Source organism: Tubulanus polymorphus, chromosome 9 (assembly GCF_964204645.1).
Source record: "Tubulanus polymorphus chromosome 9, tnTubPoly1.2, whole genome shotgun sequence".
Classification (NCBI taxonomy): domain Eukaryota; kingdom Metazoa; phylum Nemertea; class Palaeonemertea; order Tubulaniformes; family Tubulanidae; genus Tubulanus; species Tubulanus polymorphus.
This window is the reverse complement of record NC_134033.1, coordinates 9,607,839-9,631,811: the sequence shown is the minus strand read 5'-3', so window position 1 is coordinate 9,631,811 and position 23,973 is coordinate 9,607,839. Positions and strand designations below refer to the sequence as shown.

Below are 23,973 nucleotides of genomic sequence, written 5' to 3'. Positions count from 1 at the left end.
AAAGAAATGATAATTAAACTAAATGATCTACTGATATTAAAAGTAAATCATTTAATAATGCATCAATGGTTGATAAAGAAAATTATAATAACGAAAAAGTAATTGATTTAATTAAAACATCCTTAGAATATTATGAATTAAATGAAGACGGAATTATCGATGATATTAAAAATGTATTATCTAAAACATATGGTAATCATAAACGTAGTAATGGAATAAATGTTGAAATAATTATAAATAAGATAACTAAATATTTTGAAGAAGGAGATTTTTTTGATTAATAAATGAGTGATAATAAGTGGATAATAACTGGTTTATATAATGGTGCCTCACTATCAGTGGGAACTGTTGGTTATACAATGGTATTTAAAAAAAGTATTCAAAATAGGAAGTATTAATGTTGATAGATTTGATATCAATGATATTCTAAAATTAGCGTTAGCAGTTACTTTATCTAATTTAACAATTGATTATTTAGAAAAACAAAAATAGATTCCTCCTATTCCAAAAATGTCAATTTTGGCCCGAATTCTGAATTGGCCATTTCTCATTGCAGTTTGTGATGGGTATTCTTTGAAAAGGGATGTTTTATACCTTTGATACCTGAATTGTTAGATTGTTGAGCATTTGGAACCACTTCCCAAGTGGGCATGGTGTCCCTGGACCCCTAGTTCTAATAACTCAAGATCAAGAGTGACTCTCCCGTTTATTAGGAAACACACGCAACTTGTGGAATAGGTTTGATTTACACACATGTTGCAGGTATCAATTAGTTATCACTATAGAATTTGTAATCCATAAAAGCCAAAATCAACATCAGCCGGAAACCCAGACCAAATCAATTCATAATTTATTGATTGAATCTACACTACAATATATGTATTTATTCAAATATTTCAACAAAAACATTAACTTCTTAATTCTATTCTAAATCATAATACGTTCTTATCTGTGAATTCAATCAATCTATCGGCTCAGCATGTGCTTAAGATGAGTTCTTAATAGGACAGATCCATTTTTAAGGATGCTGATAATACAGTATCATGATGTTTGAATGCCAAAATAAATGCCTGGTCAAATATATTAATATTTGTGATTGTACGTCCGCGTATGTTCAGTTTCAAAGCTGAATCATATTTGACGTTTACACAGTGGTTGCATATTAGGTTCGAATCTGTCAATGCATTTTATTCTATGTATCGATATTTCAATTTACTACAATTCCCATCATTCTGAATGGCTTTACAGAAAACCCGTCATCGCTGCTTTGCAGCTATATTTATATATTATTTTTTGTTAAATAAATGGATGATAAAGTTGATAATATTGATATTATCTCTCATGATATCAATAAAAAAAAATTAGAAATATATTTAGAAAAACAAATATTAGAATTTGAAATTGATTCAAAAGTTAAAAAGAAAAAATATTTAAAAAGCAAAATTATATATTATTTTGTTATAAGTGGTTCGGTTACAATTAGTTTGGTGATAACATTTGTAGCAATATTTTCACCATAAACACCTTACCCCCGATAGATGGCAAACTAGTCGAGCCTGGCTGCTGACACTGAGTCAGCATGCTCTATAGGGAGCTCACAAGCGATTGTATATACTCTAGACACACAGGCAGTATGTACTGGTTGTCGGCGACTTTTTTGGTTGCGTGACCTCAACTTGACCTCAGGTTTTGGGGGGTCCTACCTTGCACCAGTAGGTCCAAACTTTTTATAACTAACATTTAAGCTATATCAATTGGTGTGCTAGGAATAAGTTCAAGTGTTTTAACAGGTATTAGCTCTAAATTAAAAATAAAAAGTAATAAAGAACTAGGGGTCCAGGGACACCATGCCCACTTGGGAAGTGGTTCCAAATGCTCAACAATCTAACAATTTCAATATTCAACGTCCCCTGGTGACCATATACAAAAATCAATGACCTTGAAACTCACCACAATCATAGAACATGTCAGCAGCTACGATTTTGTAATTGATTGTGATAAAAAATATGCCTCGTTACCAATCTTATATGAAAATACTAAGTTATTCTACTATTTAACGCCCCCTGGTGACCACATTCAAAACCCAATAACCTCGAAACTTACCACAATCATAGAACATGTCATGAACTACAACTTTGCAATCGATCATGGTAACAAAATATGTCTAGGTACCAATATGATAAGGAAATACTAAGTTATTCTATTATTCAACGCCCCCTAGTGGCCATATAGAATAACTAATGTCCTTGAAACTCACCACAATCATAGACGATGTCATGAGCTACAACGTTCCAATTGATTGTGGTTACAAAATATGCATAAGTACGAATATAATATAGAAATGCTAAGATATTGCATTATTCAACGCCCCCTGGTGGCCATATACAAAATCCAATGACCTTGAAAATCACCACAACAAAATACGCTTAGGTATCAATATAATGTGGAAAAACTTTTTCCCACTTACGAATGAGTACTGGTGACACCAAGATGGTCGCCAATTGCGTCATAATTGGCATATGAAAAATACCTGCATCAGGTATAAAACATCCCTTTCCAAAGAATACCCATCACAAATTGCAATGAGAAATGGTAAACCAGTAGGAAGCTACAGGACTCAGAATTCGGGCCAAAATTGACATTTTTGGCCACTAAAAAGGTCATAGGACGGCCATCTTGAGTCCGATCGACACAATTTTTGTTATGATGGTGGGCCCTGGGGGTTTCACATATATCCGAAAGATCAAGGTGATTGATGAAAGCGTCGTCAAAATTCCCCTAAAAAAGTTCAAAAATGTCGGCCATCTTGAATCTGACAGGGCCAGTTTTTGGGCTGAAGATGTGTCTAGGGTAGATACATGTGTAACCCAAATATCAAGACATTACATTGAAGCGTCTTCAAAACTTCCCAAAATAACTGGATTCTGTCTACGGATGGACGGACGGACGACGAACGAAAAGTGAACGCAATAGCCCGCTGGGACTAAAGTCCCACGTGGGCTAAAAAATTAAACATAATATATTGAAGTAGAAATTAATAAGAAATTAATAAATTTAAAAAATACATTAGATTATATAATAAGTTTAAATGGTAATATAACAATTGAAGAACAAGATAAATTAATAAAAGAATTAATTAATTATTAATTTTTTTCATTATATAAATGGGGTTTCCAAAAGCTTTCCAATATAATAAATCAATTAAATATAATATTCCAGCATTATAATATTCTAGATTTTAATAAAAATATTTCATATAAAAATTTAGTTTAAATTCATTAATTAATTTAGATATTTATGTTACTGAAACTTATAATTTTAAAGTTAAAATGGAAAATATATTTCATGTATAAACAATTAATTTTAAAAATTTGAATTAGGCAAAACAATAGTTATTAAAATCTAATATGAAGTATTGGCAGAACCAATTAAATTTTGCAGTTTATTGTGCAACAGCAGGGTGTGGTATAAGTTGGAATGATCATTTGAATAAACCAAGTTTACCATTAATATTATCACTTTTAAGATTTCATACATATTTTCAAACAAAATTAATATTAAATGAATTGGAATGTCCTTTACCAGGTTCAAAATATTTCGTTCGTCCCCCATTCGAATCGGAAATCGGTGGCAAATTCCGTTACCATGGAAAAAGGATCCAAATCAGCTACCAGATAATTATTATCAAGCGTTAGCGAAATTGCGCGGTTTGGAACAACGATTGCAGAAATCCCAGAAATTGGCTGAGATTTATAATGAGCAAGTTGAGCAACTAGTGAAGTCCGGTTCGGCAAAGAAAATGGCGGCTGAAGAAATCGAAAATTATCGTGGGCCTGTTCATTATATGAGTCACCATGCTGAAGTTCGACCAGATAAACCAACTCATCCGTGCCGTATGGTTTTCAATCAAGCTGAGAACTACAGAGGTCATGTGATAAATGATTATTTGAGTAAATGCGGTGATAATCTCAACAATTTACTCGGAGTGTTGATTCGCTGGCGTGAAAGAGAGTATGTTTTGGTCGGAGATGTCAAAAAGATGTCCCATCAAGTTCTCGTTAGCCCAGGTATCGATACTCAAACGCATCGATTCTTATGGCGAAATTATGAGTCGAATCGAGATCCAGATATTTACGTCAAGATGGTCTTAACATTTGGAGATGTATCGTCACCAGCTCTCGCAAATATTGCAATGGATATGATTGCGGATCAATATAAAACACAGTATCCAGATGCCGTCGCAACGATTAAGCAATGTCGATATATGGATGACATTGCAGATAGTGTGAATACCATTTTCGATTTAGAAAAACGAAGATGTGAGATCGATCAAATTTTGGAATCGGGATATTTCCAGATCAAGCATTGATACTCGAATGCACCATTATCGGACCGGGAGGATGAAGACAACAATGAAAACAACGTTGAGAAAGTGCTAGGAGTCATTTGGTATCGAGACGAGGATAAGATCTCAATTCATATGTCCATACCATCCAGTGTCACAAAACGATGTATAACAGCGATTATATCAGGAATTTATGATGTATTCGGATTTGGTGCGCCTGTCATTGTTAAAGGAAAATCGAACTGCAGGAATTATGGCGAGAAAATCTTGATTGGGATCAACCGATACCAGAGAAGATGCAAGACAAATGGTTAAGATGGATCGAGGAAATTCGTAAGCTGGAAACACGGAAGTTTGATCGATGTCTAACACCGGCAAATGCGGCGTCAGATCCAGACCTTGTCATTTTCTGTGATGCATCAAATGTCGCTTTCGGGAGTGTTGCATATTTACGTTGGATATGTGGAGATGGAAAGGTGGAGATAAAGTTTGCGTTGGCGAAGTCGAGGATTGCACCTATTCGTACGATAAGTCTTCCACGAAAAGAACTACGATCATTGGTATTGGGCTGTAGAATTTATGAGACTATCAAGGTTGAATCGAGACTTGAGATCAAGAACGTTCACATTTTCACTGATTCGATGATTGCTTACTCGTGGATTCAGAATGACTCGTGGGTATATAAAACATTTGTTGCGAATAGGATCGGAGAAATTCTGTCTAAAACTGAGCGTAGTTATTACGGCCATTGTCCGTCGACTGAGAATGTGGCCGATGATATTAGCCGTGGAATCAATGAGCCGATTTAGATGTTCGCTGGGTTGGTGGGCCAGAATTTCTGCGTCAACCGAAAGATGTATGGCCAGTGTCGTATCCTACCGAAACAACCGAGATAGATGATTCCGAACAAAAACTAGGGTGCGTTATGGTCATAAAACCAAGATTTGAGATAAGTGCGTTGCAGAAAGTTAGCATGTTGAATCGTCTGATACGCCTCGTTGCAATGGTTCTTCGATTTGTGAAAAATTTGCAGGCGAGAGTTCGGAATAAGAAAGAACAAATTCAAACGGGAGAAGTTACTGCAGCCGAATTAAAGTGCGCGAAAAGCACAATCGTGAAATTGGCACAAACCGAAGTTAGAAATCGTAAATATGAAGTGGAATTTCGGAAATTATCGCCGTTTGTAGATTCTGCAGGGATTATCCGAGTGGGAGGTCGACTTGGAAACGCTGATGTAGCTTATGATCAGAAACATCCCGTTCTATTACCAAAGGATCATTTCATATCGAAACTTATCGGGGAACATCAGCATCGATATGGTCATCCTGGAGTTGCAGTGACTACCGCGAAAGTCCGACGAGGATTCTGGATAATCGGGTTGAATCGATTAGCTAAATCGGTAGTGCGCAGTTGCTTATTTTGTCGTGAAATGTGTGCAAAAGTGGAGGATCAGTAGATGGCTGACCTTCCGAGTATTCGATTGAATCCGAGCCCTTCGTTTCAACACACCGCGTGCGATCTTTTTGGACCGTTTAACGTCCGAATCAAGCGAATGACAACAATGAAAGTTTGGGGTGTTATTTTCACCTGTCTCGCGACTCGTGCAGTGTATTGCGATATCGCGCTTGATTACTCGGCACAGGAATTTATTCAAACCTTTCGACGTTTTCTATCTGTAAGAGGAAAACCGGATTCGATGTTGAGCGACAATGGGTCTCAACTAGTAGCTGCACAGAAGGAAATATGGGTCTGGTGCGCAAATCGCGAAATCTCGTGGCAATTCATTACACCGTTAGCGCCGCATCAGAACGGTTGCGCTGAAGCGTTGGTGAAATCCGTTAAAAGGAATTTGAAAATTGTGATTGGAGAACAAGTACTTGCGCCGTTTGAACTTCAAACTATTATATTTGAAGTAGCAAATCTCGTTAACGAACGGCCAATTGGAGTGAACTCCAGTGATCCAAATGATGGCAGTTACATTTGTCCGAACGGAATTTCGTTGGGCAGAGCATCCGATGACGCACCGCATGGTCCATTTGCCGAGACGCGAAATCCGAGACATCGCGTAGAATATTGTCAAAAAATCGTTGATGCGTGGTGGAAAAAATGGTATCGAGACGTGTTTCCTCATCTTGCTCCACGGAGAAAATGGAATACTGCGAAACGTGATGTGAAAGTGGGGGATATCGTGTTACTCCATGAACCGAATCCGATCCGTAGTAAATGGTGTAAGGGTCGAATATCACATGTATTTCCGAGCGATGATGGACTTATTCGAAATGTAGAAGTAAAAACCGTGACCGGATCGTATCAGCGTGCAATCACTAGAATAGCTGTATTACTTCCCGTGGAGGAACAATAATTAGTAGTGAAATGTCGTATCATGAGGTGTATACATGGGATTTAAATGTGCATTTAATTGAACATGAGATTGAAATACTATATTGTTATTGTATAATCTGAAATATTCTGTACTAGATATTAACTAAGATTAAGATTGATCATTATGAAGGCTTAAGATTCATTGAATCAAAATTTATGTATGTATTTATTTGGTAATTTTGTAGAATAATGTTCCGCATCTCGCGGCCGGGAGAGTGAATCGGTAACTTTTCGGGTTTTGAGTTTTCATTTTGTGTTCGCAGAGGTTTGACAAAGCTGTCAACGTTTCATGTACTAGTTTCATAATTTTGAAATCACGTTAAGATATTGCAACATGGTTGATGGGGAAATATTAAATTACTGGCATACTCAGTGAGTATTTTATACTATTTGCAGTGTTAATTTAGTAGATCATGGTGTAATAACATAAGAGAATATTCCGTAGTATAAGAGTATAACATAAATCAGTGAAATAGAGAAGTAATGCCATTAAATTAAGGCGAAATATTATGATGCAAGATAAAGGTTTATTTTGTATTGCGCATTCTAGCAATAGCTCAGATATTATAAGTTTGTATTATCTGTTTACAGATTTGAATCGTCCAAAATCCGTTGAATAAAGAAACATCAATTTGATATCCGGAGTTTGTTATTTGTCGGACGTATTCAAAAGCCACCACTTGAAACCCCATCGAGCCATTCATTTATTCTTTTAATTTTACCAGATAAAATCCATTCATTAAATTTATCATCATACCCTTTATATTTCACCAAAGAATATTTCTTACCACGTAATGTTTTGTTTTTAACACTTTTTCTGTTTTGTATTCTATATCATCTGGATTTGGTACATGTGATAATTATTGTTCATAAAAATAACCTAATATTTCTTCATCTGTGAAATCTTCTAATTTATAAACAAGTGGTTTAGTTAAAATTATCTTTTTAATCTTAGATATTTCTTCAGTAAAATTTGGAGTATAACCTTTATAAAATGTTTATCTATATTTAGAAATTCTAACATGTTGTCCTATTTTGAATTTAGGTTCTCCAAAATGATGTGTAACAAATGCTCCATACGAATTATTCCATACTATTTCTGAATTTTCTAATTTTCTAGCTTGTATAGGTTTCATACCAATACTTATATGTTTAGAATTATTATAACCTTTCACTAAATCATCTAAAACATCGATATATTTATATGTTTCATTAGCAGTAAAATATTCCCACATTCTAGATTTCAATGTTTTATTAAATCTTTCTATGATAGATGCTTTTTTATCTGATTGTATTGAAAAATTCTCTACATCGTTATCAGATGATAATTTTAAAAAATGTTTATTATAAAATTCTTTACCTTCATCAAATTGTATCTTATCTGGGGTAGCTTCTTTGAATATATTTTTAAAAGCATTTGTTACTTCTATACCAGTTTTATATTTGATTGGAATACTCCATGTGTATCTACTGAATATATCTATAACATTTAATATCCAGAAATATCCTTTATTGTATTCTTCTAAGTTTTTCTTATCAATTGAGTCCGCTTGCCATTGTTGATCAATATATGACACCATAACTATTCTTGTTAAATAATTTTTATCCATTTTCTTATGGATTTGATATGTTGGTTGATTTTGTAACCATAATTTTGATTCACTGTATTTTTTATTTTCATTATCAAATTTTATTTTATCCCATAATTCTGAAACACTAGAATATGATACTTCACTCTCTGGGTTATAATATAAATCTCTTAAATATTGTTCTTTTTTCATTATATTTTAATCCATTAATAATAATCTAGATTTATTTTCAATGATTTTATCATTTGATATATTTTCTGGTATAATAGGTTCATCATCATCATCATCATTATGGTTAAATTTACACCAGAGAATATAATTACTACAATAAATCCAATTGTAATGTATTATAAGTTATTATTTCTTCCAGTATTAGAAGAATTAGATGGATTATCATTCGAATTAATAACAGATTATTTCTGTGATTCATTTATATCAGTTAATTTCTTTTTCTTGGCTCTTTTTAACTCAGAAGATCTTTTACCTAACTCCCTTGCCCATTTAATTTGTTTCAGATCTAGGCTTTTTCTTAATATCATCACTCATTTATTTTAGTTAATTTTTGTTCTGATTTAATATCTGTTTCGATTTCTCTTTCGATATTATCTGATTTATATACTATAGGTTTGATATTAGAAAATGTTATTACACCAGTAGAAATTAATGTCATTATTCCACCTAATTGAAATGAAGCATATCAAACCCATTTTTGCAGTTCCGTTATAACTAAGTAATCATTTTTTAAATCACTATATAATTTATTTTCATCATAAATTGGTATTATCCGGTTACATAATTTAGAATAACATTTTATAATACCATCACTAATAGAATTATTTATTCGGGCTAATCTAGCTTCTTCACATATTTTAAAATATTTTATTACTTTATCTGATTTCATATTATCTTATTCTTGAAAAGCTATTATTTTACCTAAGAATTCTTTGCATTTACCACTAGCAATTAATAACTCAAGACGGTGCTTACATGTCAAATAGTACTCGTAATCAATATCATTATCAACTTGACCACAATTAGTTGCTACATTATCATTATTATCGGTAATACCTAAATCATCTGATGTTTTTTCAATATCAATATTATTCTTACTCGATTTCTTTGACATTTATATTAGCAAAAAAGTGAAAAAATAATACTGGTAACTCTTTGGGTTAATACTAGCTAGTTAAGTTAAAGAATTCTAGTTGTTGACTAGATTTGAATAGCTAGTTAAAGATATGTAATTTTTATTCAATTCTTATCAAAATCTATTTAATCTAGTGTTAATTAGAATTGAATAAGAATATATTAAAAATATAATAGAATTCAATAGTTAGTTAAAGATATGTAATTTCTATTCAAATCTTATCAAAATCTTTTTAATCTAGTTAATAATTAGAAATATTAGAATTCTAATAGAATAGTAATAATTATAATAGTTAGTTAAGTTATTGCTTTTTATTTTGAAGTTTTTACTTGAATATTGTATTACAGTCGTTTCTAATTATTTATTATTTAAGATTTTCTATTTGCATTTTTACAGTCGTTTAATTATCACGTTGAAAGATGGCAGCACTGAGTGAGATACTGAAATGAATTTGAATTTAATTAAAATTATCTATGTTAGTTGATTATTAATTTAATTAAAAATTAGATCATAATTAAGTCAAAAATCCATAATTCATTCTTATATTCTTTTCATTCGGAATAATTTATAATTTCAAATAATTTCGTATTTCTTTAGTAAACACCAGTAACATTGACTTCGGTGTTTTAGCTAAGTATATAAGGAAATTCATTTCACTACTGGAGTGTCGCCGGGCCTGGCTGGCAGGGGCATTTTGAAAATGCACCTTTGTCCACTCTCCGTAGTTCTCCTTCAGTTTCGAATTTCGATCCTCCTTTCAGGGTAAGGGGTTGATAGGAAACGCATTAGGCGCCTTAAATATAATGTGTTTCCTGTCAATCATTGAAGGAGAATTGGTGAGGCGTGGGTTGCAGGGGTGTAAGTAGAAATGCTTGGGGATAAGTATCTCGTGGCGCCTCTCAATGCTTATCCCCTAAAAACTCGGCGAGTCAGGTCGGGTGGTTTTGCTTAAACTTACCTCACAAACTGAAATTAATCACGGAAGAGACACCCTGTGCGTATTTATTGCATGCTTATATCTAACCGCTAGCTATTCAATATAACAACGTTGAATGGCAACATCTGTTTGATCGATCAATATTCAAATTAATTACTCCCGTGGAGTGAGCGTGTGACAGATGTTTTAATCTGCTATGTAGTTATATGAATAACTATATACATGCGTGACTCGACTAGAGTTCTTATTCTAATTGCTGATTAAAGTCTCAGTATACGGTTCATTATTTGGGTAACTATTCCATAATTCAATAAATTTCTTTGCTTTATTTAATTGATCTATATATATAATTGTAAATCTAGTTTATTTCCTTGACTAATATTTTCTACTTTTTCTAAAGGTCTTCCAATTTTTCCAATTCCAAATTAATCTTTATTATAATCATCATTCTTCATCCATATCAAATTTAGATATTGGTAATACATGATCTATATGAAAGTATTCACCATAATTATCTATATTCATTTCATCATCGAACTGATGTATAATCCATGATTTTAAGAATTTATCTGAACAGTCTAATAAATTTGATAGTGTTTCTGAGGGATTATCTTTATTGAATAAATTTGATACTTTAGATCTTAAACATTGTTTCATTTTAAAATTAAAATCTGTTTGATATCCTTCTTTTTGATAATTATTTTGATATTCATTAAAATGTTTCTAAAACTGATGCTCCAACATAAATAGGTTTATTCAATTTCATACTTGTTCTCCTCATTTTAACTGCAGCTAAATTTTCATCAAATATTCTGTTACCAATAAATTTAAGATATGTTTGTAAATGTCTAATGCTTTCACCATTACTAACTAACTCAATATCATTTCTATTTCTAATATTTTCACAAGTCTTACCATAAAATGCATTATTCATTAACTTGAAGAAATCTTTCTCAAAATCAGCTTTAACTTTAGTTCTCTGTTTGGTGTTAAAATCTATATATTTTTCTAACCATTTAGATTGATTGAATGAGATATATCTATGTACTTTTTTAAATATCATTCCTTGTTTCCTTAAAATAAAATTTTAACATCCGGTAATGTACTACATAATTAAATCAATCTTCTTATCCGGTTTAATTCTTTTTTGATAATTTGATAATTCTTCATGTGTAACAGTTTTATGTTCGGGATAGTATGCTAGACTTCTAGATGTAAATTTTTTATGTTCTAGATTTAAATTTCTTATGTTCAGGGTATTCCAAGTCTACAACGAAGAAGTAACCAGTATCTGAATCATCTGCAATATCTAGAATTCTTTTCTTCCAATCAAATTTAACAATTTGTAAAATTTCAGTTATTTGAAATACTCCATAAGGTTGTGGTTCGATCATTGCCCAACCATAATAACTTATATCCAGGATTATCATTTACATTGAAATATCTATCACCTAATACATCTGAAACACCTCCCCATATAGATTTTTCAAATAATAGTAATTGATCAATATTTGTTAATAAATCCATTTTTATATCTGTAAATTTTAAACCACAATCCCAAGTTAATCCTGGGCTAGAATAACAATGACATGGAACAATATTAAAATATTTTAGATTCACATCTCTAAACCTTTCAAATATATCAGTTAATAATAATACATCTAATTTTAAATATAAATCTAATTTTCCATGATTTTTTATTTTGAAATGATTCCAAATATTCAATGTTCTATTTCAAACTCCATCTTTAACATATTCATTTTCTAATTGTTCTTTTAATAATTCAGTTATGTTAAAATCTTTATGCGAGTTATAAAATGAATAGGGAATTGCGCCTTTATATCTCATTAATTGAAAATCATCAATATTTGGATTATGTTATTTTATTATTTTTAATTCATCATCAACTAATGATTTTGATAAATTATCTAGTGAACTACTGAAAAATCTATAAGAATCTATGAATCTTAAGCATCCAAATTGGAAAGATATATAATTCTTAGATGTTTTAGCTAAAATTTTGAATTTATAAGATGGTATTTTAGCAACATCTTTTGATCCATCTGAATTTAATCTTCCTATTTCATTATTGATTTCTTCTATTTTATGACATAGTTGCTTGATAAATAAATGAGCATCATATCCTGATAAATTATGATATATAACTGGAACAAAATTGATTTTTTTTAGATTGTAAGTTACAATTCTCATGCGCTGCGCCTCTAAACTTTCCATTCAAATGATCATGATCTCTAACTTTTTTATCTTTAAAATTGAATAGTTTTTCACAATAAGAACATTTATCTGCAAACTCAAATTCTTATTTTTCTTCTGTCATTATAATTTCTATATTTTCATTTAACAATTCATTTAATTCTATTTCATATTAATAAGCCACAAAAATGATTAATAACATTTTCATCTCGATAATTATAATAGTCACTTTTAATTAGTTCTGGATAATCAGATACAATATATAATCCAAAGGCTGCAGCTGACTGATGAATCTTTTTAATAGTATTTTTTGGCGGGTCTGAAAAATCAATGACACTAGAATTTAATTTCTTTCTTTTATAATATATTTCTTTTCTATCTTGATCTGTTAATTCCATATTTAGTGATTCAAAATCTCCATATATAACAAATGGTATTCTATTTTTGTAATCATATTTTTTAAATTCTAATTTATTATCTTTTTCATTTGGTAAAATTAATATACAATAATCACGATTATCACATAATTGTTTATGATTAAATAATGCACTTTCATTACTGAATTTAGTTATATATTTTCTACATAAAAATATTTTATTATTAAAATCAGAATTTGATTTAAAAAATAAATCAATTGGTTTTATCCACATATAATGATTCTCATAATATAATATATCCATGAAATTATTTGAATCATAATCTTTTGATAAATACAAAGGGTCTAATTTATAATGTTTAATATTATTACCTTTTGTATTTGGTAATTTAATTAAATCGAATACATTTATTTTTAAATTATTATCTCTTTCTATTTTTGGTATTTGTTTAATATAACAGGATAATTGTCTATCTTATAATTATCTTCAAATTGTTTATAATTTGATACTCTACACATATTATCAGTTGCAGAATGTATATAACTTATAATTGTCCATAGAAAACATTCATCATCAAAATCTTGTACATTTATAACAGCATTAGTTTTAAATGGTAGTTTAATATAACTTGATGCATTTATATTATCAACTTTATAATTTGATAGTTATTTTCATCAATTTGTTTCGATTTAGTTAATCTATTATATTTTGTATTGTACACATGCAACGTCATAAATATTATTTCATCAAATATTAAACCAGACCCTTTAAAATATTTCTCTTCTATTTTATTTTTTACTTCATTATAACATTTATTTAATTTGTCATCTATATGTTGTTTTTAAATAATATGTTGTGAATGAGAATTTATATCATATATTGGTTTATCTTCAGATTTTATAAATCTAACTTTAGCAGATATACTTATTTTAGGATATTCTACGTCTGTAATTATTTTTATAATATTTTTCATGCTTTCTAAATGTTTTATAATTTCTTCTAATGTTTTGCCTTTATAGAATTTAAATTCAATAGCAGCTGGTCCAATATCACTTTTAAATGCTTCGGTTATTTCAATATCTTTTTTAATCATCTAATGAATTAATATAATTTCTAACATCTTCCCTTCCATGTATGGTCTTTTATTATTTATTTTATTTTGTATTCTTTTAATTATGCTTTGTTTCTTATCATTATCTTTATTAAGATAATCTTCACCCAAAATATCATTATTAATATTTCTAATATGACTTTTGGATTTTAAATGTTGTTCATAATATCTTTTGTTACTGAATGATTGATTACATGTATCACATTTATATATTTCTTTTTTATTCTTTAATTCTTCTAATTTAGTTTCTAATATATCATTACAATAATCTAATTTCAATTTATTCTCCAAGTGAGATCTAGTTTTATCATATCTTGCTTTTTGAGATTTATCTTCATTGGTTTTACATGTTGGACAGTAGTACTTCTTATTTGCTTCCATTTTAATATCAAATGTTTTATTAAAATTGATTTTAAACTATTCGAAATCTATATCATGATGCCCTTTTTCTTTTTTACATTTATATATGAAATAGAAATCACCAGTACACACTTCTTCTAGATCTTCACTTGATAATCTATGAAATCTATCTGGTAAATATGTTCTGAATTTATATTCATATTCATATTTATTTCCTTCATATTCTAAATGAATACCTAATTTAACTCCATATTTATTAGTAACTGTTTCAATATTAGTAATTAAATATTGCTTATGTAATGTTAATTTACTGTACTTTATTCCTGAAGATGACTATTAGGATATAGTCGAAACGTTGAAATAAACTACTATCTCGAAGTTACATTTTCGGACTTTATCGTTATAATTGTGGGATTCTCTCTACATCGCGTCAACACGGATATAGTGTTATATCAATCGTGGTATTGTTAATTCATTTAACTTTTTGAATTTATAATCTACAGATTTAGCATTGGTATATCTTTGATTCTATCTAAAAAAGATTTGTTGTTCTCACTGTGTACTTGTTTCCTCTCCATTTATTTTACAAATTTTAAAATTGATTTCATTTAAATATGATTTTCATATATATAAATATTAGAGTAATTGTATATATGTTGTTTCAGATTAAAGGTTGAAAGGTTGTGTGAGTAAAAAATAAAAAATAAATTCGAGCGTGCGAGAATTTGTTTTTTATTAAAATTTATTTCATGTTGTATGTTTAAAATGTGTGGTGTACCCCTTTAACTTGTGATAACAATACGTAGAGAGACTGAATAACTTGATTTGCTAGTCTAAGACATCGACTAGGTTTTATGGAGAGACGGCAGGGGAAAAAACATTTATTGCTTTAAAAAACAATTAAACTGTTCTAAACTCTCTGCGTTTCTGGATAGACTGTGCGGTTTAAAAAGAACTAGTAAATTCAAAGTTCTAATGCAGCTCAAAAATGAGAATTGTGTTTTGAAGTTGAAGTCATTGTAAATTTTCTGTTCCATAAAAACATAGAGTATAGTGAACATTCAAAGTAACGTAATGCTTTGGGCCTAATTATTATCGTGCTATTCTAGTTTCGAGCCTATAGGGCCATTGTGTACATGATCAGGTAATTATTCCTTTGTTCATGCAACTAACTGTTGTATAATTATCTTCCACCACGACTCATTCAAACTTCGCTTAGTGCATAGTGCATCAGTACAACGACTCGTTCTTTTCGTTGTTTTGTAAGATGGAATATTTCGAGCTCGGATATGTGAATTATATCTGATAAGTACCATTTAATGAATGTATCCGTTTCCCCAGTGACATCAACTCCCCCTATGTATACTCGTCCACTATAGAGTATTGGGAGGAAATGACTTTTCGCGGACGAATGTAAATGGAGGCAAGAAAGCTAGAGATAGGGAGGGTGGGAGGGAGCCAAAAAGCGGATCGTAAGTCAACACCAGAGGGGAAACGTGAGGGTCCATCCAGCCACAATACGGACTCATCGTCCACCGAGTCTTCAGGCAAACTGTGTAGTGTCAGATTATTACACTGGTGTCGCTGATGTCACTGAGAAACTATCCGTTTCCCCAGTGACATCAACTCCCCCTATGTATACTCGTCCACTATAGAGTATTGGGAGGAAATGACTTTCCCATTCCGATTGAATATGTAGGGACCCAGATGATCAGATGTGGCGACTATCTATCCTTTTTCCCTTTCTCATGCCTCTCTCCTTCTCCCAAAACTCATCAACAAAAAGAGAGAGGGATGGGAAGACGTCTAGATATTTCCAAACAAGCTTATAGGCTTAACAACAAACCTCACTTCCCTAAACTTACAAAGTCATGAGAGAACGGGACTTGTGTATGTAAGCGATAGATATCCAAACACAGGTCTAAACAATCAGGCAGCTGCTTCTTGATGGTAGACTACCACAGTGTATGTTCCACCTGGGGCAAAAACCCACCCCGGTAGCCAAGAATAATTAAATAAGCAATAAAGATAAATGCAGAAAATTGCGTCTATTCATACAAAATATAACCAGGGTTGGGAAGCCCCAGGCCGAACTCGCGTGAACAAAGTCCACTAGGGTATAAGTCACCCTGAGAACGACGAGTAAAGTCCCAAACGCCCGAGCCAAACAAGGGTTAAAGAACCGAGGTAAAGACATGCAGAGACCTCTAAAGATCCATGGGCAAGAAATTTGCCGGTTGACCAAATTGTGAGTTTGAACAGCTGCTTCTTGATGGTAGGATTCCACAGTGCAAGTTCGACCTGGGGCAAAAACCCACCCCGGTAGCCAAGGAAAAAAATAAATAAGCAATAAAGATGAAAGCAGAGAATTGCGTCAATTAATACAAAATATAACCAGGGGTGGGAAGCCCCAGTCGAACTCGCGTGAAGTCCACTAGGGTATGAGTCACCCTGAGAACGACGAGGAAATTCCCAAACGCTTGAGCCAAACAAGGGTTAAAGAACCGAAGTAAAGACCTGCAGAGACCTCTAAAGATCCAAGGGCAAGAGATTTAGTGCATATCACGTGCAGTCGATCAGATAACAATGATAAAAGCTTACTATAATACAAGTGTAGCAGCCTGAGATATCTCAATAATAACAATAATAAAATGTATGAATTTGTGAGCAGTATTCGCTGTTAATAATAAGACATACTTAAACCAAGGCCAAACTACATGTAACACATTCTAGTCAAAAATGTAACCGGCCTCGCTGGCCATATACTTAGCTAGCACAAGAGTAATAGGGGTTTAGTTGTTCTAGATCAAAGGTCGAACGGTCGAGCTCATTAAAAAACAAATATTAAAAGTAATTTAAAACTATAATATATTTTCATAGCCGTGTGTATTTTATATTATAACTAAACATTTATTCTAAGATATTAATAATTTAAATTTTAAAAGCATATTGTATTAAATCAATTGGTCGCTCCGCTTCGCTGAAGCTCCGCTCCGCGACATATTGATTTATTTACAATACACAAATTCATATAATCAAATATATTCAAATAATAATAATTATTCTATTATCTAACTAAAATACACACGACTATGAAAATATATTATAGTTTTAAATTACTTTTGATATTTGTTTTTAATGAACTCGACCATTCAACCTTTAACCTAGAACAACTAAACCCCTATTACTCTTAAAATATTCATATACATCGATAAAAAATAAATGAATAACATATATAAGTAATTAGAAAAGTAGGCTTTCAAGCCAGAGTACGAGAGTACGAGCTCTTATAGAATAGATATATAGATATATTTTAAACATTATTTCAATATTTATATTTGTATGAGTTAGATTTTTAAACATTAAAAGTGTTAGTAAAGTGTGATTGAAAAAATACATATTTAAATCATTGAACTTCTAAAATCAATTTTAATAAAAAATTTAGTATTAACATGGAAGCAAATAAGTACTACTGTCCAACATGTAAAATCAATATAGATGAATCCCAAAAAGCAAGACACAATAAAACTTAAACACATTTAGAAAATAAATTTAAATTAGAATATAAAGATGATATATTAGAAACTAAATTAGAAGAATTGAAGATTGAAAAGAAACATACAAATGTGATACATGTAATCAATCATTCTGTGATAAAAGATATTATAATGAACATTTAAAATCTAAAAGCGATATTAGAAATATGAATAATGATATTTTAGGTGAAGATTATTTTGATAATGATAAGAAACATAAGACAATTAAAAGAATAAGAAATAAATTAAACAATAAAAGACCATACTTGAAGATGTAAGAAATTATATTAATTCATTAGATAATAAAAAAGATATAGAGATAACCGAAGCATTTAAAAGTGATATTGGTCCAGCAGCTATTGAGTTTAAATTTCATACAGGAAAAACATTAGAAGAAAATAAAATCATTTAGAAAATATGAAAAATATTATAAAAATAATAACTGATGTTGAATATCCTAAAATAAGTATATCTTCTTAAGTTAAATTCATAAAATCTGAAGATAAACCAATATATAATATAAATTCTCATTCACAACATATTATTTCAAAACAACATATAGATGATAAATTAGATAAATGTTATAATGAAGTAAAAACTAAAATAGAAGAGAAATATTTTGAAGGATCAGGTTTAATATTTGATGAAATAATATTTATGACTTTACATGTTTATAACACAAAATATAATAAGTTAACTAAATCAAAACCAAATGATGAAAATAATGTATCATATTATAAAGAACCAGATATTGAAGCATCGAGTTATATTAAACTACCATTTAAAACTAATGCTGTAATAAATGTACAAAATTTTGATGATAAATGTTTTCTATGGGCTATAATTAGTTGCTTACATCCTGCAACAGATAATATTTGTAGATTAACTCATTATAAACCATTTGAAAATAATTATAAGATAGATAATTATCCTGTTAGAATTAAAAATATCCCAAAAATAGAAAGAGATAATAATATAAAGATAAATGTATTTGATTTAATCAAATTGCCAAATACAAAAGGTAACAATATAAAACATTATACATTACAACCTTTATACCTATCAAAAGATTATGATTCAAACGATGTTATAGATATATTATATTATGAGAATCATTATATGTGGATTAAAAGAATTGATTTATTTTTTAAATCAGAAAATGATTTTGATAATAAAATATATCTATGTAGAAAATGTTTACATAAATTCAGAACTGAAAGTGCATTATTAAATCATAAACAATTATGTGAAAATCATGATTATTGTAAATTAGTTTTACCAAATGAAAAGGATAAAATATTAGAATTCAAAAAATATGATTACAAAATTAAGTTCCATTTGTCATATATGGAGATTTTGAATCATTAAATAAAGAATTAACTGATCAAGATAGAAAAGAAATATATTATAAAAGAAAGAAATTAAATTCTATTGAAAATGATTTTTCAGAAGAACCACCAATAACAAATACTATTAAAAAGATTCATCAATCAGCTGCTGCTTTCGGGTTATATATAAAATCTGATTATCCAGAACTAATTGAAAGTGAATATTATCATTATAGAAATGAAAATGTTATCAATCATTTTTGTGACTTATTAATTGAATATGAAATAAAATTTAATGAAAAGTTAAATAAAAATATAGAAATTATAATGACAGAAGAAGATAAAGAGGCATTTGAGTTTGCAGATAAATGTTATTATTGTGAAAAGATATTTAATTATAAAGATAAAAAAGTAAGAGACCATGATCATTTGAATGGAAAGTTTAGAGGTGCTGCGCATGAGAATTGTAACTTACAAGCTAAGAAAATTAACTTTGTACCAGTTATATTTCATAATCTATCAGGATATGATGCACATTTATTCATCAAACAGTTATGCCATGAAATAGAAGAAATTAATAATGAAATAGAAAGATTAAATTCAAATAGATCAAAAGATAAAATACCAACTTATAAATTTAAAATTTTAGCTAAAACATCTGAGAATTATATATCATTCCAATTTGGGTGTTTAAGATTTATAGATTCATATAGATTTTTAAATAGTTCATTAGATAACTTATCAAAATCATTAGTTGATGATGAATTAAGAATATTAAAGCAATATTATCCAAATAATGATGATTTCCAATTAATGAGATATAAAGGCGCAATTCCATATTCTTTCTATAAAAATCATAATGATTTTAACATAACTGAATAATTGAAAGAACAATTCTATGATGAATTAAAAAATGAATATGTTAAAGATTAAGTCTATAATAGAACATTGAATATTTGGAATCATTTCAAAATAGAAAATCATGGACAATTAGTAGATTTATATTTAAAATCAGATGTATTATTATTAACTGATATATTTGAAAGGTTTAGAGATGTAAACCTAAAATATTTTAACATTGATCCTTGTCATTGTTATTCTAGTCCAGGTTTAACATGGGATTGTGGTTTAAAATTTACAGATATAAAAATGGATTTGTTAACAAATATAGATCAATTACTATTATTTGAAAAATCTATAAGAGGAGAAGTTTCAGGTGTATTAGGGGATAGATATTTCAATGTAAATGATAACCCTGGATATAAGTTATTATATATAGATGCAAATAATCTTTATGGTTGGCCAATGATGGAACCACAACCTTATGGAGTATTTGAAATAAGTGAAGTTTTACAACATGAAAATAATTATAAATTTGATTGGAAGAAAAGAATCCTAGATATTGCAGATGATTCAGAGACTGGTTACTTCTATGTTGTAGATTTGGAATATCCTGAACATATTAAATTTAAATCTAGAAATCTAGCATACTGCCCCGAACATAAAACTGTAACTCATGAAGAATTATCAAATTATCAAAAAAGAATTAAACCCGAAAATCTTATTCATACAGAAAAGTTAATGGTAACTCAAGAAGATAGATATAATTATGTAGTACATTATAGAATGTTGAAGTTTTATTTGAACCAAGGAATGGTTCTAAAAAAGTACATAGATATATTTCATTTAGTCAATCTAAGTGGTTAGAAAAATATATAGATTTTAACACCAAACAGAGAACTGAAGCTAAAACTGATTTCGAGAAAGATTTCTTCAAGTTAATGAATAATGCATTCTATGGTAAGACTTGTTAAAATATTAGAAATAGAAATGATATTGAGTTAGTAAGTAATGGCAAAAGGATAAGGCATTTACAAACATACCCTAAATTTAGAGGTAACAGAATATTTGATGAAAATTTAGCTGCAGTTTAAATGAGAAGAACATCTATGAAATTTAATAAACCAATCTATGTTGGTGCTTCAGTTTTAGAAATATCAAAATTACTAATGTATGAATTCTATTATAATGTATTACAACCACTTTTTGGAGAAAAACATATAGAAATATTATATTTTGATACAGATTCTTACATATTATAGATAAAAACTAATAACATAACAGATGATTTGAAAACATTAAAAAATCATTTTGATTTCAGTAATTATCCTAAAAATCATGAATTATTTAGCAATGATAATAAAAAAGTTCCTGGTAAATTCAAAGATGAATTAGGTGGTGAAGAAATGATTGAATTCATCGGTATTAGATCTAAAATGTATTCATATAAAACTAAAGAACATGAAGCTAAAAAGTGAAAAGGAATAACCAAAAGTGTAGTAGAAAAGAATATTCATTTCAAAGATTACATCAATTGTATATTCAATGAAGAAGTTAGAAAACATAAAATGAGATGTTTAAGATCTGAAGATCATGAAATGTTTATTGAAGAAATTGAAAAGATTAGTCTAAACCCATTTGATGATAAAAGATATATTCTGGATGATGGAATTCATACAGTTGCTTATGGTTGTAATTTAGATGAATATCTAAAGTTCAACAGAGAAGAAACAAAAGAGAATGAGGTTATGAAAAGAATTCTAACGTGTTAATCAAATTTTAATAAAAATATGTATTATTAATGGAGAGTAAACAAGCACACAGTGAGAACAACAAATCATTCCTAGATAGAATAAAAGATACTTCAAATGTCAAATCAGTAGATTATAAATTTAAGAAGTTAAAAGAATTAATAATCCATAATAAATATCTAATTACAAATATTGATACAGTTACTAACAAATATGGAGATAAATTAGTTATACACTTAGAATATGAAGGATTAAAAGGAAATACGTATAAATTCAGAACATATTTACCGGATAGATTTCATAGATTATCAAGTGAAGATCTAGAAGAATTATGTTCTGGAGATTTCTATTTCGTATACAAAGGTAAGAATGAAAAGGGGCACCATGAAATAGATTTCGAAAAAAATATGTAAAATAAATGGTAGAATTAAAAGAATACAGAATATTTGTTGATTCTAGAAGACTTACAAATTATAAATCACATAACTTACTAGTACAATTAGATAGAGAATTCAAGAATTGTGTTGATTTAAAATTAGTAAATATAAGTTTATGTAATTCTTTTTATAATATATCGGATAAAACTTTTGAACATAGAGGGTTTATGATTTATATGAGAAATAAAGATAAATGGTTTCATATATTTTTAAAACCAGGATTATATAATTTAGAATCATTAGCGCAGGAAATTAATAGAAGAGCTCGGTTGAAAATCGGGGGCACTTCTGTATTTGAAATTAAATTTAATAAAATTGATAGTACTAATAAATTAAGAATAAACATTTCTAATGAACAACATAAATTTATGGTAAACAAACCACTGGCTAAAATGTTAGGAATTAAACCGCTTACAGTTACTGGAAACGCAGAAGGCAGCTCAAATATAATACCTTTTACACACTTTTATATTTATTGCAATTTAATCGAGCCTACAAAAACTTTCGAAGCAACTAAAGAAACAATTTGTAGTTCTAGTATACTAAATATTTTACCGCTAAAAATGTTAAACAATTTGGAACTCAAATAAATTATAATTTAACAGAATGTGATTTTAAACCTTGCATTCCTAAATTTAATAATTTTAAATTAGAAATAAGAAATCATAATGGATATTTAATTGATTTGAATAACTTTCCTGTGATATATGAATTAGTTATAAGATGTAGAGAGTAATTTTTTCATTATATAAATGAATATAACTGTTGGACCGAGTATATGTTTTGGGTTTGATTTTAAACATGAGAAAGAAATGAAATTTAACATTAATGATGTAATTACACATATTAAAAATATTGCATTTTCTAATGAAACAACATTTGAGTATGAAAAAACAATAGATAAAGAAACTTTAAATGTAGAAAAGATTACTAATTTAATTAGAGAATCTTTAAGATTTTATGAATTAGATGAAGATTTTATCATCGATTATATTAAAAAAATAATAATTGAAATATATACAAATGAAACTAGTAATGAAATAAATGTTGAAATAATTATAACTAAGTTAAATAAATATTTTTGAAGATAGTAATTTTTTTGATAAATAAATGAGTGATAATAAGTGGATAATAACTGGATTATATAATGGCGCATTACTATCAGTTGGAACTGTTGGTTATTCAATGGTATTAAAAAAAGTATTTAAAATGGGAAGTGTTAATGTTGATAGATTTGATATAAATGATATCTTAAAATTAACATTAGCAGTTACTTTATCTAATTTAACTATTGATTATCTAGAAAAACAAAAATATATTCCTCCTATATAAATGCGTAATTATTTTACTAAATAAATGGCTTCTGCAGTTATAACTATTATAGGATCGGCAATTGTTAACGCTTTAGCATTTACTGGGGGCGGTTATTTATTTAAACATATTGATAAAAATGGATCATTAACAGAACAAAAAAGACATAACTTAGCATTAGAGAAATACAATAAAGCTGCAGAAGAATATAGAGAAAAAAGACAAAACTATATGGATTATATTAACGAGGAATTATATGATCGGAAGATTTCACATAGAGATCAGTTGATGATGCAATGAGTTTATAT

General features: G+C 29.2%; 4 protein-coding genes across 4 annotated transcripts; all 4 read left to right on the top strand.

Annotated features, from left to right (window-relative positions):
* The first annotated feature begins 3,571 nt into the window (after positions 1–3,571).
* On the top strand, positions 3,572–4,369 carry LOC141910532 (uncharacterized). Its single transcript, XM_074801224.1, has one exon. The coding sequence runs from the start codon at positions 3,572–3,574 to the stop codon at positions 4,367–4,369; it is 798 nt and encodes a 265-aa protein (XP_074657325.1).
* Positions 4,370–4,641: 272 nt separating this feature from the next.
* LOC141910531 (uncharacterized) lies at positions 4,642–5,154 on the top strand. The gene has a single exon (XM_074801223.1). It carries the CDS (start codon positions 4,642–4,644, stop codon positions 5,152–5,154), a length of 513 nt encoding a protein of 170 aa, XP_074657324.1.
* A 116-nt stretch (positions 5,155–5,270) lies between these two features.
* LOC141910529 (uncharacterized) lies at positions 5,271–5,801 on the top strand. Its single transcript, XM_074801222.1, has one exon. The coding sequence runs from the start codon at positions 5,271–5,273 to the stop codon at positions 5,799–5,801; it is 531 nt and encodes a 176-aa protein (XP_074657323.1).
* Positions 5,802–6,707, top strand: LOC141910528 (uncharacterized). The gene has a single exon (XM_074801221.1). The coding sequence runs from the start codon at positions 5,802–5,804 to the stop codon at positions 6,705–6,707; it is 906 nt and encodes a 301-aa protein (XP_074657322.1).
* Positions 6,708–23,973: the final 17,266 nt, after the last annotated feature.